We start from the raw sequence: 16,677 nt of genomic DNA on the forward strand, positions 1-16,677 counted from the left end.
TCATTGTTAAAGTTCATTCAAACAAATCTTGATTAGTAAACTCCAAGTTAACTCACCAAAACAGAATAAAATTGTTGATTACTACTTTCAGATGTCCAAAGGCCTCAACTTGCGAAAACTTTGACTTGTGAAGCACGGCGGTGGTAGTATCATGATGCGGAAAACGGCAGCTCTTCTATGAAAAAAAGCCCACTTTTATATGATTTTAAGTGGGCTTCAACATGAAGACGACGTTGCGCAACCACCACAACGCTCTGACCGGAATCCTTAACAGAATAAATAGGTAAATGTGTCTTCTAAAAGATTTAAAAATGTAATTTCGCTGCGGACAATTCTATCAGCAGGAATGCAGGAAAACGCGAGCTCACAGAGAACTTCTTCATCAACAGGTACTTTTTGTTTTAATAAACGTTGCTTTTTGTAAATAGCTGTGAAGGTTTAATTTTCTACAAACCATTTAAGTGAAACGCTTAAATTCACAGTATGATCAAAGTATACAGTGAAAGATAAAGCATCATTTCAACACATTTAGAAGGCAGAAAAGTAAAGAGTAACAGAAGCGTTTGGTAAAGTCCTTTAATGTGAAGCTGAGAATAGTTTTTCTCGTTTCCCCACCGGTCTGTGAAAGATACTTGGACACAACAGCAAAAGCAAAAACGATTGGTTCTGTATAGATATTATTTAAAGGGCTTCTCTCATGCGAAATCCACTTTTTTGTGCTTATAAGTGTATTATGTATTATGTTAAATCTTCCTAAAAATAACCAAAATTAGTATTTTGCTCCATTCACTCACTAATGAGCCCCTTCCAACCCAAAAAACAAGTGGGTTCTCACAGTGTGATGCAAACAAGTGAGAACAGCCCCTTCCAAGAAGAGTCTGAGCTGCCAGAACCCCCACCAGGCCAACACACACAACGCCACTTTCTCTGCGGAGTTAGCGGTGATCGGCTAAATGCTTTCATTTCACACGCACATCCATCTCTGGCGAGGTTTAGATTTTTGTTTGTTTTTGTGGGTGAAACGCAGACATGCTGCCGAGGTCGGCTCTAGGTTGATGTCATGAAATGGGCGGCGCCCACAAGGAGCGAAATACATCAAGTCGCCTCTGGATAGAAAAAGAGCTCAGAAAAATTACTTATAGTTAGTTTAAAAAAAAAATCATTCTTTAGTGTGCCAAAGACAAAATATGATCATATTTATGGATATAGTGAACTCTGAAAGGCTTAAGAATAGCCTCTCCAGTGTTCAAGTCCAGAGAATTCCAAAGTGGAGAAAAGCAGTCTTGCACAGATATTCAAGTTTACTGCAGTGAAGTGTTAACGCAATTAAATCAGCTGATTCTATCACAAAATCAGATGTTGTTAGTTACTTAAAGTAAAGTAACTAACATTAAGTGTTCAACATTAGTGCAAACCTATTACGAAAAGGTGTTGATACACATTTAAACAGTTGCTGATTGACAAGCTACGTTCACACCTCCCTCAGCAACATGCGTTCAAGCGGTCACATCCAAAGGAAAGTCTAAGTTGATGTGCGTTTTGAGCTTCTGTGTTCAAAACTCTCATGTTCACATGTATATTCACGTTTCTACAACCGCTTTGCATCCAAAACACTTGGCCGTTGAACGTGCATGAAACTTTGACCAATCAAGGACTCAGATATGGACGACGTCCTCTAATTTACAGAAGTTATAACTGTTTGAAAATTCATCATGGAGGAGAGATGAATATTTATGGTTTGTCTCTGCACGGATTTGTTTGACACAAAGTTTTTGAAATGAAGGAAAAGAGCTGTGAAGAAAAAGCCAAGAGCAAGATTTGCACTGCTTTGACATTTTGCACCAAAACTCAACTTGTGCAAACTTGAACTTGTGAAGCACGGCGGTGGGAGCATCATGATATGTTGCCTCTGTGGTGGCGGACATAAATGAGTAAAATGTTAAAAAAAGAGAAAGAATCCCCTCCCTCCTTGTCCAGTATGAACACCGTGAACTGTGAGAAATATTTGAAATATAGAAGCACAATTTTAAAAAAAGAAATATGTGAAGAAACTTTTGAATTAATTACACCAAACAAGAAGTTTGAGAAAACGTAAAAAGCACTCGACTCTATATACAGTTTTATTTATTTTTTCTTTTCTTGATCGACTCATTTAGGCATCGACATGCCTCTCATTTCATGCAAGAGCACATTGCCTCCATTTATGATCCCATTATTAAAAGATGTTTCCTTATAGAAAATGAAAGAAAATGAAAAAAAAAAAAAACACTGAAACTCTCAAATTTAGCACAGCTTTCCTTCAAAGAAGCAATAGAAGCTGTGTTCTTTTTGGCAATGATGGCGTCTGCAGGGTTTGATTTCCTCGGACTGACAGAACAGCGTGCGTTTGGCACCGGCGTTTGGTCCGCCACAGGTCAGAGGGAAACTCCTGCTTGGCGGCGCAGAGACAAATTCACAATCCGATCCCACAGCAGGGGAGGCGACGGCAAGATAAAGGAGGAGCCTCCTGTACCTTTTGGTTTTTCACCACCAAAACCTTATTTTTTTTTACGTTTAACACAGAATATGACACGAATCATTTAAAAAAATGTGCCCACAGATTTGTGAATTCTAGAAATACAACAGAAGCTTCTTCACCAGATCAGCAGAGCTTAAAGCATCAATATGAATCCCTCTGATAGTTCTGAAGAATAGTTCCTTTTAAAAGAAAGTCATCAAGTACAACCAGTTGCTTTGGAGTTTTAAAGAGTGGTTACAGTCTGGCAGCATCCAAAATCTAAAGAAACCCCAAAAATATTGAACACTGACAGCAAAAAATCCTTTTTCAGTGAGGAAATAAAAGCCTTTACTCTCGGACTGGAGCTCCGGAAGAGCCGTGTCTTATTGCCGTGTGAGACAGTACTTCAGCATCGCGGCTCCTGGAGTTAGTTCGTCTGGGACTATAAGTTCGTTGGACGTAAGTGAAGAGGCTTGTTGGGGAGGGGGGGCTTGACGCCACGAGGAGGAGCTGGCGTGTTGGCATCTTTAGCGTTGAATATTCCCACTAGCGCTATCACCTGGCCGCCCCCGACCAAGTCTGACTTCTTCACAGGGTCTGGATTGGACACGAAGATGGACTTCCTAGATGAATCTTCAACTGAAAGAACAAAACAGGGAGGTCGTCGTTTAATGAAACACACGTTTCAGAAAAAAATACTTGAAAAGAAACGACAAACAAATGAATCCTATTTACTTTACTCACATTTAAATGATAGCTACATGTCTGAAACACGTTGGAGCAATTTTGAACCTTAAAATCCGGGCCATAAATTAAAAAAAAAAAAAGTTTTTAAAATGTCTAATTCCAAATGAAGTTTTATTTGTATTTTACTGATATCAGTCCGTGGTCTAACAAAGGTCAGGGAGCACTGCCGACTGTAGCAACAGTCTTGGGGGGAAAAAAACAGATGTGAACAAGATTATGATGGTAAAAATATATAAAATCAATCTGGAAGCAAATGATCAATTTCTGGCTCACTTTGTACATTTCTCTTCCAGTTGTTCCATGTTTTATCTGCCTTTTTATTAGGAGTGTGTATTTCCAAGGGTCTGGCACCACGCATCACGATATACGTATTACAATACACATATCACGATATGTATCCCAATACATCTCAAGACAGTACCAGAAACAGTATTTTACTTTTAAAAGAGTATGACTTAAAAAATAATAAAAATAACTGTCTGAATATTAATAAATCTTTTATATTAATAAAATGCTCAAATACATTTTATTTAATGATTGGAGTGTGAACTGCATTTGTAATCAACATAGAAGTTGATTTTACCATAGCAAATTTAAAGTGCTTTTCTTTTGGTAAATTTAGAAATACTCAACCTTAAATGGAACATTGTCTGATTTCTGTAAGAAAATATTTTTCAGTTTAAGAAAAAAAATGAAGAAATGTGTCTTAGCCAATAAGGTTCTATAAGTATAGCTGAGGGGAAAAAAAGAAATGCCACTTATTTCCAACATTGCTAAATGTAGCCGAACCTCGCCGATTTTTTCCAGAAACATTTAAATGTGACACATTTGAATGTAACTACATGCACCAAAATCCGTGTTTTTATATTGTGCCGATAGCACATCAGGGAGTGTTTGGGAGCACTGCTAACAACTGATTTTGTTTTTCTTTCACAGCACTGCAAACAACATGTAAATAAAATAAAAGGAGACTTTTTTTTTACCACAAAGAACAAAACAGTCTAAAAGACCAAAAATACCAGAAATTGTTTCTGTTGCTTCAATAAAAAGTGTCAGAAAGACAAAGAGTTTCTCTGTTAGAACATTTTCATTTATTGTTTTAAACAGAAAACGAATAATAAATATCTAGATTGTATTCATTTAGGTAAAAGAATTGGACAGCATCGTATCACCACAAAGTTAGTTGAAGCTTTCATGTATCAATTCAATGTATTGGGATACTTATTGAATCATGTGACCTCTAGTAACCCTAACGTTTAGGGATTATAATGAGGAATTCTGAATAATGAGTACCCATCTATTCATTTGACATTAATCCGGATTGAAGGAAATCCAGTTCAGTCACTCCATGTTCAGAGTTCCAGTGTACATTTTCAGCATGACTTGTCACAGCTCATGTCTTTCACACAGATGAGTACAACTTTGTGTCAACGCAACAAACAACAAAAACACCTGTTAGTACTTTGAGAAGATTTTGCCATTTTTCCAGTTTCCACATTCAAAGTTAGGCTTAAAACATTCCTCCTTGGACGGGTCTACTGCCACACTAGCTAGTGACCAGAGAATATTTCATTTTTTGTTCCCTTATCCACAAAAGCTTTTGGGTTCTGTTCTCTATTCTAATTTACTTATCCTCTCATCTTTATTTATTCTATTCGGATCTCTCTGCTTCTGTTTGGTGCAGTGTGATTCACATGTTGTTCCTCTTTCAGTGGGAGAGATTTCAGATTCCAGGTGGATTGTCTGTGCTCCCGTTCCTGGCCGTGGACTCCGCCTCTGGCTCGTCTAGACTGTGGACTTTACCCCCACCTGTCCCACAGTCCTATCTGGCTGAGCTCGATTCAAACACGTAGTTGTACGGTTAGATAAGCCGATTCTTATTCAACATTCCTGGCAAATCGCCTGTCTGTCCTGGGAGAGGATCTCTCCCAAGGTTTCTTCTTTTTTTCCCTGAATCAGATTTTTTTTTAAAGTTTTTCCTTACTGGGGAGGAAGGTCTAAAGGCAGGGATAACCAGTTTTATTTGGTGTGTTTAGTTTTTAGCTTTTGCTTATGTTTCATAACTGACCTTCTGCTACTGTAAGATTACCTGCATGAAGCCCAGTGAGGTAATTCTTTTGTGATATTGGGCTATATAAATAAAATTGAATTGAATTAATACGCAACAATTAAGCTTTTTTCAAGTGGCATTTTTTTGTCTGCTGCTGATTCACATTTTGAATACAGAAATGATCAGAAATGTAATTTTAAGGCTAATCTTCTTAATGCATTTCCTCCATCATCAGAAAAATGCTACAAGGACTTGCTAAAAACGTAATTTTCCTCTGAATTTGTTATTGCTTTGCATCAAATATGATGCAATTAAGATTTCCAAATCCTCAAAGCACGAGAGAATGCATCAGTACTTCAACCAGCAGAACTGCACTTTCAGAAACTCAAAGAGTCCAACCTTTCCCCTTCTGCAGACGCTGCTCCGCTCCTCTCTACCTGTTTTTCTCCTTTCCATTCGCCTCCTCTTGTGCCACTCCGGCTGAGCAGAGGTCATCCTCACAGGAAGTGTGTTAGGGACACAGCTGGGTGTAGTTTTTGTGTGTGTGAGCGAGCGAGGCCGCCCCGGTACCGAGGTTTGGGTGTAATTGTGGGAAGGAATGAAGGGAACAGGAGTAATGAAGAGGAGGGAGGGCCGCAGGGACGGCGCTGAAGAGCAGACAGACGCTGCTCAGACACCAGAAGGCTTGAGGAGCCACATATTTTTAGCGTCATCCCTGGGGGACACAGATATGTGAGGAGAGCGCCGGCGTGAAAGCCGCGCACACAAACGCACGGCGGTGTGTGTGGACGGAAGGAAAATGGGGAAAAAAAAAAAAAAAAGGACGCAGACGTGCACAGGCCGATTCTAACAGATGACTTTAAAGAGACACGCATGTTCTCGTGTTGCATTCAAGTCTAGGCATGCCCTCACCCACACGCCCCTTCTGCTCGGGTACGACTAACACGCAGAAGTGGGATCAACCAAAAATGCCTTCTCAGGTTGTTTTTTGTATTGTTTATCGTTGTTTACCAGCTCTCCCTCACCCCTCTTCCTGTGGCTGTGCTGCCTCCCTCCACCGTCCGCCTCATCTTCCTCCCCGCCTGCCTCGCCCTGCCTTCTCCTGCCCCCTGACCTGCTGTTCCTGTGTTAATGTCCTCTCGCCGCGCTGCGTGGGTTTGCCTCTGATTGTCTCGTTGTGTTGTGTGGTCACCACGGAAACCTTGGATAGGTTCCAGCAATTGAAGGCGGCGCACACACTGGCGCGGATGCACACAGGGACGCGCACACACAGTCACGGTTAAGAGAGTTTTTCAGACTCGGAGCCTTGCCGCAGGTCTGAGCAGAATTCTTAATAGAGTTGGAGGCGCAGAGAGGACTTTTTCAATAAAATATATATATATAAAGTACTAAAAACTTTCCACGTGTAACCAGATGAACCTGTCCAAACACACCCAAATGAAAAAGAGGTGGAAGCACCACACCTTTCCACCTGAAGCCGTCTCAGCAGCTGCACCCTGATATGCAGCAACACATTCATAACAAAAAAAAGAATTGCAGCCTTAAATCATTCATCGTGGATGATTAATCTGCTGTTTCCGTCGGTCGTCATCACATCTCAGCCCATCGATGTACACAGAAGACAAAGAGGAGGGGCATCAATGAGCAGAAAAATCAAAGCCCAATCTATCTCTGCCTCCTAAAGACCTTCACGTCTTTGGCTGGAGGAGAGGAGGAGGAGGTGGAAGGAGTAACAGAAGTGGGCAGAAATCCCAAGCAGCACGTCTGTGGACTGAAGGGCACGGAGGTGTGTGTGTGTGCGTAAAAGCCTGGGGCTGACTCCTGTGTGGGGGCTGGGGCCCCTGTCACTTATCAGCTCTGGCTGAGCGTCGCCCAGGGCAAGAGTTGGGAAGCACTGCTGGAATGCCTGTCCTTCCCTCTGAAGGTGAAGATAGAGGAGAGCAAAGCCGGCGGATGCAGAGAGGAGGATTTATAGACACAAACATGCAAACTGCCAACCACACACCACTGCTCACACACCTATCCAAAACTACGGCCTACACACTCGCTGTCGCAGGGAATTATTCTGCTTAGTTCTACAGTCAGACTTCCTCTTACTCCGTTCCCTATTAAGGATACATGAGCTGCAATGTACTTGTCAGTTTCATTTTTATTTTCTGTTCAGTTGTGCCTTCAACGCCATTTTTGAGCTCCTGTCGTCACCCGTGGAATATTCCAGACACTTGTGGAGTTTTACTTAATCTTGAAGTGAGTAAAAATCATGCATTAGCTATAAACACAGTTTAATTTGGATTATGTTAGTTTTTAAACTATTACAATGCACTAAAAGGGGAAAAATGCAACTAAAAATGACAATTATATAAAATATATATTCAAAAATTGGATTCTAAAGCCAAAAAATATTGTTATTCAACGTAATTGTGAATTTTTATAGATGTGGGGAGTTTTAATAACTTTAATTTTTAATTTCAGACACAATCCTCAGAAAATCAGCCTTTCTGACACAGAGCAGCACTAAATCCAACTATTCTTAGTTAAGGTGGTAAATATCATATAATCTTTGCTGAAAAAGCAAAACAATTTAAATTTAACAAGAAATTGTGATTTTTTTTGTCTGGTAGTCACTCCTTGCAAGGTGAGAATCATTTTTTTTTAAATAAATACGAAAGAAAATGACTGATTTTATGAAACTTTTGAGCTCCTACACTTATCCTTCACCACAGCGACAGGAAAAAGTCAAAATATGTTTAATACTCATCCCACCTGAATTCTCACTACACCACATGAATATCCTTTCCTGAATATTCATTCATCTAACACAATAAACACAAAATAAAAGCAATAAAGGAATAAAAGTCCTGTTTTACTTGACTTCCCCAAACTTCAAATTACATAACAACCAGGTATAATTGCTATATCCTGAGCAGTGAAACAGCAGAAAACTGTTGCATGTCTGAGGAGATCTTGTGTTGCAGGTGTTTTTCCAGCAGAGGGAGTTTTCTGGAAACGAGCTTTCCTCTTATTCAACTTTTCTCTCTGCAGTACCAGCCTCGTCCACTAGATGGTGCTGAGTTCAACATTTATAAATGGGTCAACATGATGTATTTCAGGATGAAGAGCTAAAAACATTTATACTAGATCTAGATTATTAGAGTTATATTTTACTAAAAACACATTTGTTTATTTTTAAGATGAGATTAAAACGGATACACCTTTATTTTGTTATATATCTGGGAACATCAGGTTTCCTTGTAAACAAACTGTAAGACCTGAGTGTTTTCCAAACCTGCGAATGCACAACTTGAGCTAAATTCTGTTCATTGACAGCTATTTAATCATTTAATGCAAGAATATCTTATAAGTATCAGTGGAGTGTTTGATACTTTGAGTTAAAGTTGATTTCCATCCATAAATATAAAAAACTAGAATATTTTGTTTTTCTTTTGTTTACTTCCATATAAGTCTTAAATATCTATGTTAATACATTAACTGCTCACTTGTAGTGAGTTTTTGTATCAACAGGTAAAATAAACCTTTTATTTTTGAAATTTTTCTTTCTAAAGAAGACAAAGAAAAGTACCAGACTAGAAGCCAAAAAACAGTCACTTTAGAGTTTTTAATCCTCTTTTTTGCATTTTCTCTCCTCCATCAATAAAGAAAGATTCAATATTTGGCAAGTGGATTAGTTAGAGGGAAATAAATGCATTTTTCTGTTCTTTCTTTCACTCGGTTCTCCTCACAGAAAATGCTTTAATAACTAACTCTTCTCGGTTCTTATTTTAGCAAAGAAACTTCAAAGATGAAACTGAAAAAACTGTCACATATGTCCAGGTAAATATCAAAGATATGTGAGCTTTTTCTGTGATTCGGATTGATTTGTTTTACTTAGTTGAGCTGCAGCAGAAATATTTAAAGGATAATATCCTAAACCTGCCAACAAAACATGAAAAAGATTGCAGTTTTCCAGTCTTTCACAGCTCCAAAATGACATTTTTAACCCTTTTTGACCCATTTTCACAGTTCAGTTTTGACCCAAACACAACATCGGGGTTAAAACTATCCTAAAATGGAACTCAGCATTTGCCCTCCTCAGAGTTTCCTTCAGCTGATGATGAAGGTTTAAAAAGAAAAAAGTCTTACCCGTCTTTTTTTGTTCGGGTGGAGGCTTTGCGTTGTCACATGATGGGGATGATCTGACAGAAGGAGGCTGGACTGGTTTCTGCAGGTTAAGAGGGGAGCATCTTTGCGTAGGACTAGACGGCTTCACCTTGGCAGGACCGACCTGCTTCACTTCCACCTGCAAAAATAAATAGGAATCAAACAAGGACACGAGACTGTTGTTTGCGTGAACTCATTTCCATTCATGATTTTCCATGTCCAGCCTGATTAAATTATCGGTTATGTGATTTCCCAAATGACGGTTCTCCGGTGACAACAGTGTCCAGTAATGAAATGGAAGTGAGGCGCTGATTAAAAGTTTGACTGGAAACGATCAGGTGACTTCCGCTGAAAATCAAGCCGCCTTCTTAATCAACATTCCCTCTTCTCCTGGGCGGATGACTCCACCTCCCAGTTCAGCTAATGAAAGCGCGCTGCACTCATTGTGACACCTCCAAGAACAAAGCACTCGACCTAAGAGTCTGGGAAGGCTTCTGCTTTGAAATGTTGGCTGTGAACACATCAGAACTCCTGAAGTATAAAGAATAAATGTATGAGAGAAATTCTGGAGCCTGTAATATGGATAAGCTAGTACAGATTTAAGGGATTGAAGGGAGAGAGCATTCCTCCTGTGAAAAAGATGAGATGAAAAACGGAGAACAGAGGAGAGCTCACAGGCCCAAACCTCAGGAGAGGATCCCTAGAATCTCATCCATCTGCAACTGACGCCTCCCTCCCCGTCTCCAGTGTCTTAATTCCCCGATCAAGTTCTTCAACCATCTGTTTCGGGGCAGTCCAGAAATCCTGCCTTGCCTCTGGGATTTAGCCGTTTCCACAGTGTGTCACCTGCACGCTCGCACATACCGACATGGAGACACGAGGGAGAAAGGACGCAATCAAAGCTGCTGGAACGGCCGGCGGGGGGGGAGCTTTGGTTCTGGAATTTCAAGGTGAGCTCAGAAAAGCCCCAGTGCAGGGGTGGGGTGATGCTGAGAGACAGACGGTCCAAAGAGGAGATGAAAATGGTGTTTTTATCATGTTCTTGTGGCATTTTCTGATGATGGAGGAGCTCAAAATGATGTTGTTTTACTAAATAATTGTGAATTAGGAGCAGATTAAAAAATAAAAGCATTAATAAAAGTAGAATCTACCTTTACTTGGGGTGTGGGTTGTGGAGGATCACTCGCTGACACCTGTAGGATGAACAAAGACACTGCATGAGTCTCCACCACACGCTCCGCTCAGCTGCAGGCAGCAGTTGCCTCTACTTACCAGCAGAGGGAGCGAGGAGCTCGTCTCTTCATTCTTCCCCTGCTGGGAGAGGCAGAGGCATGTGAGCTGATGCTCCAACAGACACGTCATCCTCATGAACTTCCAGCCTGTTCAGAACTCGGAATGTGACAGAAAGGAACAGGGAATGCTGGAATTTCTCTAACACTAGGGAGTCTGACGAGACTTTCACAAGCGAGCATTTCTGTGGAAATCTGCCAAATGATTTTGTTTTCGTCGCGTGATCAGTGAAAAGCTTCGGTTAGGAGAGTTATGATGAACAAGCCAAAAAATATGTCATCCTGGCTCCTTTTCAATGTTGTCATGACAACAAAATATTGTTTTGTGTGTGAGAAAAAGACCAAAAAAATGCTCGAGGGAAATAGCATCATTTGTTTTATATGTAGAACAGACCAATAGGATACTGATCATTTTCCCAGGCAGCTTATGCGTTAAATTTAATATTCCATGACAGCGATGATAAATCAGCAAACAAAGGAAAACAGTATTTTCAAATCAGCTGCATGAAACCACAGAGCTCTGGACAGGACATAAAAAAAGTTGTTACCTCAAATTAATAGCTTGTGGCCACAATTTAGTCTTTAGTAGCACTAATTAGCCTTCTGTAGCCACAAATTTGACTTTTATATACACTAATTAGCATTTTGTGTGCTCAGAAATAATATTAGCATCAATTCTAACTAAGACATTGAGTTCATTTTTGTTCACAAAATGCCAATTTGTGTACATAAATACTAATTTGTGGTCACAAAATGCTAAATTGTGGTAGCAAAAATGCTAATTTGTGGACATACATGCTACTTGGTGGTCACAAAATCCTAACTAATAAATTATGGACTTTAATGCAAATTTGTGGTCACAAAATGCTAATTTGAGGATATCAGTGCTAATCTATGATCACAAAATGATAATTTGGGGTCATAAAAATGCTAATTTGTGGTCGCAAAACACTCATTTGGGGTCGCAAAAATACTAATTTGAGGACACAAAATGCTCATTTGTGGACATAAATGCCAATTTGTAGACAAATGCTAATTTGGGGTAGCAAAAATGCCAATTAGTGGAAATAAAATGCTTATTTGTGGACATGAAATGCTTATTTGTGGTAATAAAATCTTAATTTTGGGTACAAATAATTTGTGGCCACAAAATGTTAATTTGTGGTCATAAGTTCTCATTTGTGGACACAAAATGCTAATTTGTATACACAAAAATTCCAATTTGTGGCCATAAAAATTTTAATTTTGGGCACAAATAATAATTTTTGGACATAATTATTGTGGACGTTATTTTTTGGCACAAATGCTAATTTTGGGGTAAAAGATATTAATTTGTCCAAACAATCCTAATTTGTCCACAAGTATTATTTGCACATATAAAATGACTATTAGTGCCCACAAAATGAACATGAAGATATTTTTTGGCCAAGAAATAATTAATTGTTCACACAAATGCTAATTTTTGCCTAAAAAATGATAAACTAATAATGTGCGACCATAAAATACATAATAATGACCACTAAATGATTATTTGTGCACACAAAATGCTATAGTGTGCCTATAAAATGCTAATAAATAATAATTTGAGACCAATATTAAATCGTGGCCACAAATGCTATTTTTCTTTTTTTTCTTATACAAAATACCAATTTGTGGCCATAAAATACTAAATTGTGGCTTTAAAAATTGCAAATTTTTACGACAGAGTATTAGGGCCATCAAAAAAAAAAGTAATATTAGATATAAGATTGTAAATTTATGACTTTTTTCCTCATAACTTTGACGTTTTGTCTCATAAATGTTAAAGGTTACTTTAAAAGTCCTAAATTAACTAATTTGACACATGTACATTAAAGTGCAAAAATGTCATAAATTTAGCCCATGACTTTTAAAGTCATAAATAAATGACTTTTTTCATTATTTAACAGTAAAAAAAATTTCCTTGTAATTTTTTGTTTTAAAGTCGTAAATTTACGACTTTAAAACCTTGTTAGTTTACAAGAAAAAAAATTATCAATTTATGGACTTTCGTATTGTAATTTAACAGTTACGACTTAGTTTTCGTAAATTTACAACTTTAAGGTCATAATTTAAAAAAAGTTTCTTTCTTGTAATATGGCCCTTATATTCCGTCGTTCATTTTTGCACACAATACGCTAATTTTTGCACACAAGATGCTAATCTGTGGCCATAAAATATTAAATCGCGGCCCAAAAACAGGCCCATTTCTGCACACAAAATGCTCAATTTGTGGCTCTAAAATACTAAAGTGTGGCCAAAAGAATATGCTCATTTTTGCACACAAAATGCTTAATTTGAGGGAAAAATGTTATTAAATGTCCCATCTAGGATTCTGTATAAAACAGTGCAATCAAGGTCTACCGTTTTTTCCACGACATCTCATTGATTACTAATTATAAGAGTAGATAAAAAATAATAAGTATTATAAAGGCAGCATTGTTACGTTTTCGAGCTAAATTTTCTGTATTTTTTAAATTGTTTTATTGGAAAAAAAATAAATAAATAAATGAATAAAAAACAGCCACCCACCTTCAGAATAGAAGAAATTTCACTTTTGGTTTTTGGAGTGACGTTCTCTGTTTGAGTTTTGTCACTGCCTCCTTTGGTGCTTGGAATTCTGTGGAGCAAAGGATCACTGTTTTCTATTGTGGTTTTTATGCACATCTTCTGACAGAGCGGAAACTCCTCATGAAGATCTTCTTTAAACACCCACTCCGATTAAAGTTGTGTTTTTGGGGTTTATGGCATGTCAGTGTGGTCTTTTTCTGATGGACATATATTAAGAAAATAAAGTTCATAATAGCATTTCTTAGTAATTTATTTATTTATATTATTGTGAATCAGGAATAGATGGAAAAATGACATTTGAAAAAGATTGTTGCTATGACAGAAAATGCACTGGTCAGGCCACAAGCTCCCAGCTTCACTCCATTCTGATGCAGTCACTTAAAGACAAATAAAATCATTTATTTTCCTCGTCTGAGTTGGATCTGGATCAAATCTGTACGGCTGGATCGCTCCAAAATCACTTGCCATTTTTGTTGCACCTGTAATTTTAGGTTGAGGTGTGGGAGGCTGTAAGCTAGCAGGAAAGAGTGTAAATGAATGAATGATGGGAAGTTTGGACGTGATTACTCGTCACCAACAGTCGCCCAGAACTCAGAGGTAGGGTTGGGCACCGAAGTTCGGTTCCAAGTAGGAACCGTTATGATTTGCGCGGTTCTACCGAAACCGAAAGATGCGGCTGCAAACGGTGCCGGATTTCGGTTCCAAAGTTCATTGAAGTTTCATTTGTCTGTGGACATGTCAATCACTTGTACTTCCTTCTGATTCTTTACGATTCAGCCTATCTATTTACTTTCTTGTGTTCGTGGGCGGGCTCATATAAAACCGCCGAGATGGTCGGCTTTCGCAACGTCGGTGGGCGGGACTTTCGCTGTGAATAGTGGAGTTTCCGCAATTTTTAAACAACGCTGGAGCCCCATCCCAAAATGAAACAATGAATCGTTTCCTCCTTGTTGGGCTGCTAATAGCAGAAAGCTCGGCTCGGCTCCGCCCACCACCACAGCGGGTCGTCATCATCTGCTGCGCTTTGCAGCCGTGTGATTGACATTTATCTTCCGCCTTATTTTATTGAAATAAAATATTGCTTTTGCCCAAAAACAACTGCAAATAAATACCACATTCCTGATTTAATTTAATAAAATGTCAGGCTAAAATTTCAAGGACGTTTAAGTTTATTTAAGACGGAGTTTTATATTATGCTTTATATTACGTGCGCACAGCTGCACGGCAGGAGGGAGTCTGCGCTTGTTTGAAGCCGTTCTGCTTTGGATTTAGGAAGATAAAGGCATTATTTTTTATTACTGAAGTACCGCAATAAGCTCCGAAAGGGAACCGAAACCGAAACAAAAGAACCGCGGTAGCACCGGAACCGCATCAGATCCCATCGGTGCCCAACCCTACTCAGAGGTGAATTTCTAATTAACTACTGCAGCTTTGCAGCATTTATGTTCAAAAAAGGCACAGTTTTCTTTTTTTAATTTTGGCTAGAAAACAGCATAATCATAATCAATCGAACACTGGGAACACTTAAAATAGACCCAAAGATGATCGGAGTGGGACTTTAAAAATATCTATATATTTACGCTAACCTTTTCAGTAGTTTCTCTCCAGATTTTGGGAAAGGGAATTTGGAGGTGAGTTCTTCCCCGTCGTCCATCGCGATGACAGACACCTCTCCATCACGGCCCAGCAGCCAACTCACACTTTTACCGTTAGCTGTTAAAGAAACAGAGTTATGCAACGGATTACTCATCGTCATTGAATGTGAACGGATCTGCAAGATGAAGAAAAAGGTTGCAAAACTGAAATAAAAAATTTTACAATTTGCATCACTTCAGAATCTCCAGTAACATTTCTTTTCTATTAATAAAACTAAATAAACCTTTCATGGGTGACAGATCAGAACTACATGCAGCCGAATTTAAAAACAAAACAAAACAAAAAAAAAAAACAGATGCAGAAAAGAGTCATGAAGACGTTCAGTTATTAAACCAATATTGATCTGTGACGTAATTATGATTTCTGGAACAATTTAATGTCTTTGTAATCAATAAGCAGCACTTCATTTAGCATTACTAATACTTACGGATTTAATAATGATCTGCACTTGGGCTGGTGAGTTATAAGTTACTTTAATTAGAAGTTATGAAGCAGATTGTAAAACATGTAAGATATAAAATGTTTTTTTGACAGACTTCACATTTAACTGATTCAATGTGTCATGCACTGTGTTTATAAGTGAAAATATGTCACTTTAGGATTAAGAACATTTATGATGGCATCATTTACATGTGAACTGTATTTTTCAGAGTATAAGTCGCATGGAACAGACATTTTATCTAGAAAAGCAAATTATAATAAAGGAAAAGATAACAATAGACTGAATATATGAACACATCCCGACTGCAGCACTGTTGTTGATATTCATCGCTTGAGAAAAAAAATATTATACATTATATCTTTATATTTATAGTATCTCACAAAAGTGAGTACACTCCACATTTCTGCAGATATGTATATATTTTCATGGGACAGCATTGTCTAAATTAATTTTAGACAGTAAAAAGTAGCCAATGTCCATCTTGTATAGCAGTGGAAATTTAGTTTTCCTTAAAAATTACTCTTCTTTATATAGATGTTCATAGGCAAACACCTTGAAAGTGAGAGAGAGTGAGTACACCCCTAAATGAAAATGTCTAAATTGAGCACAATTAGTAATTTTCCTTCCAGCGTCATTTCACTCAGTTTGTCAATGTGTCATATTTGGAGTCAGAGTTGAACAAAAAAATGCACTTTTGTTACATTTGAGTCAGTGGAACCAAAACTTTTATTTTTAGTGAAAAATGGTTCCTTTGTTTCAGATACTGACCTAATTTGATTTAATCTTGTTTTAAAACCAGAAATTAATAAGCTGCACAATTCATTATAAGTTTACTAAACTATCATCTTAATTGTCTTTATTTTTATGTAGTTTAAAGCTAATTGTGGTTAAGATGTGTCCTCTACATCCACTTTGCGCATGATCTGATCAGTCAACTAATTGGAAATAATAATCAGTGATTACTCGACTATAAATGTGGCGTTTTCACTGATAGGTGAATATTTGAACATGATCAAAACAAAAATATGTATTCCAGCTAGTTTTTTTTTTCAATTATTTTCTTCATATTTTTAATAACTGTGGCCCACTTCAAAAACAAGCAGGTTTAGAGGATGAATAGTTTTGTTAGAAAATAAGTTTTGAAACTTTTAATTTCTAGAATAACAGAATCAAAAGTATTTTTAAAAATGTCTTCATACATATTTGTGAATGAAGCAAATTATTTTAGATAAAGAGAATAAACTAATGC

The 16,677-nt window shown here is 37.9% G+C and overlaps 1 protein-coding gene across 3 annotated transcripts in view; it reads right to left on the reverse strand.

Annotated features, from left to right (window-relative positions):
* Window positions 1-2,102: 2,102 nt before the first annotated feature.
* Window positions 2,103-16,677, reverse strand: part of LOC112138829 (SH2 domain-containing protein 4A) — a 19,640-nt gene continuing 5,065 nt past the window's right edge. For 2 of the 3 annotated variants that reach the window (XM_024261485.2, XM_036215232.1), the window contains exons 3-8: window positions 14,917-15,043; window positions 13,292-13,379; window positions 10,725-10,766; window positions 10,604-10,645; window positions 9,435-9,591; window positions 2,103-3,136 (exon numbers count right to left, since the gene is read on the reverse strand). In XM_024261485.2, coding sequence (XP_024117253.1) covers window positions 2,940-3,136; window positions 9,435-9,591; window positions 10,604-10,645; window positions 10,725-10,766; window positions 13,292-13,379; window positions 14,917-15,043 — 653 coding nt within the window. In that variant the 3' untranslated portion in view covers window positions 2,103-2,939. The remainder of the gene's footprint in view (window positions 3,137-9,434; window positions 9,592-10,603; window positions 10,646-10,724; window positions 10,767-13,291; window positions 13,380-14,916; window positions 15,044-16,677) is intronic. The other variant, XM_024261491.2, reaches the window with a different exon arrangement.

The sequence above is a fragment of the Oryzias melastigma genome, linkage group LG14 (genome assembly GCF_002922805.2).
Source record: "Oryzias melastigma strain HK-1 linkage group LG14, ASM292280v2, whole genome shotgun sequence".
Taxonomy (NCBI): domain Eukaryota; kingdom Metazoa; phylum Chordata; class Actinopteri; order Beloniformes; family Adrianichthyidae; genus Oryzias; species Oryzias melastigma.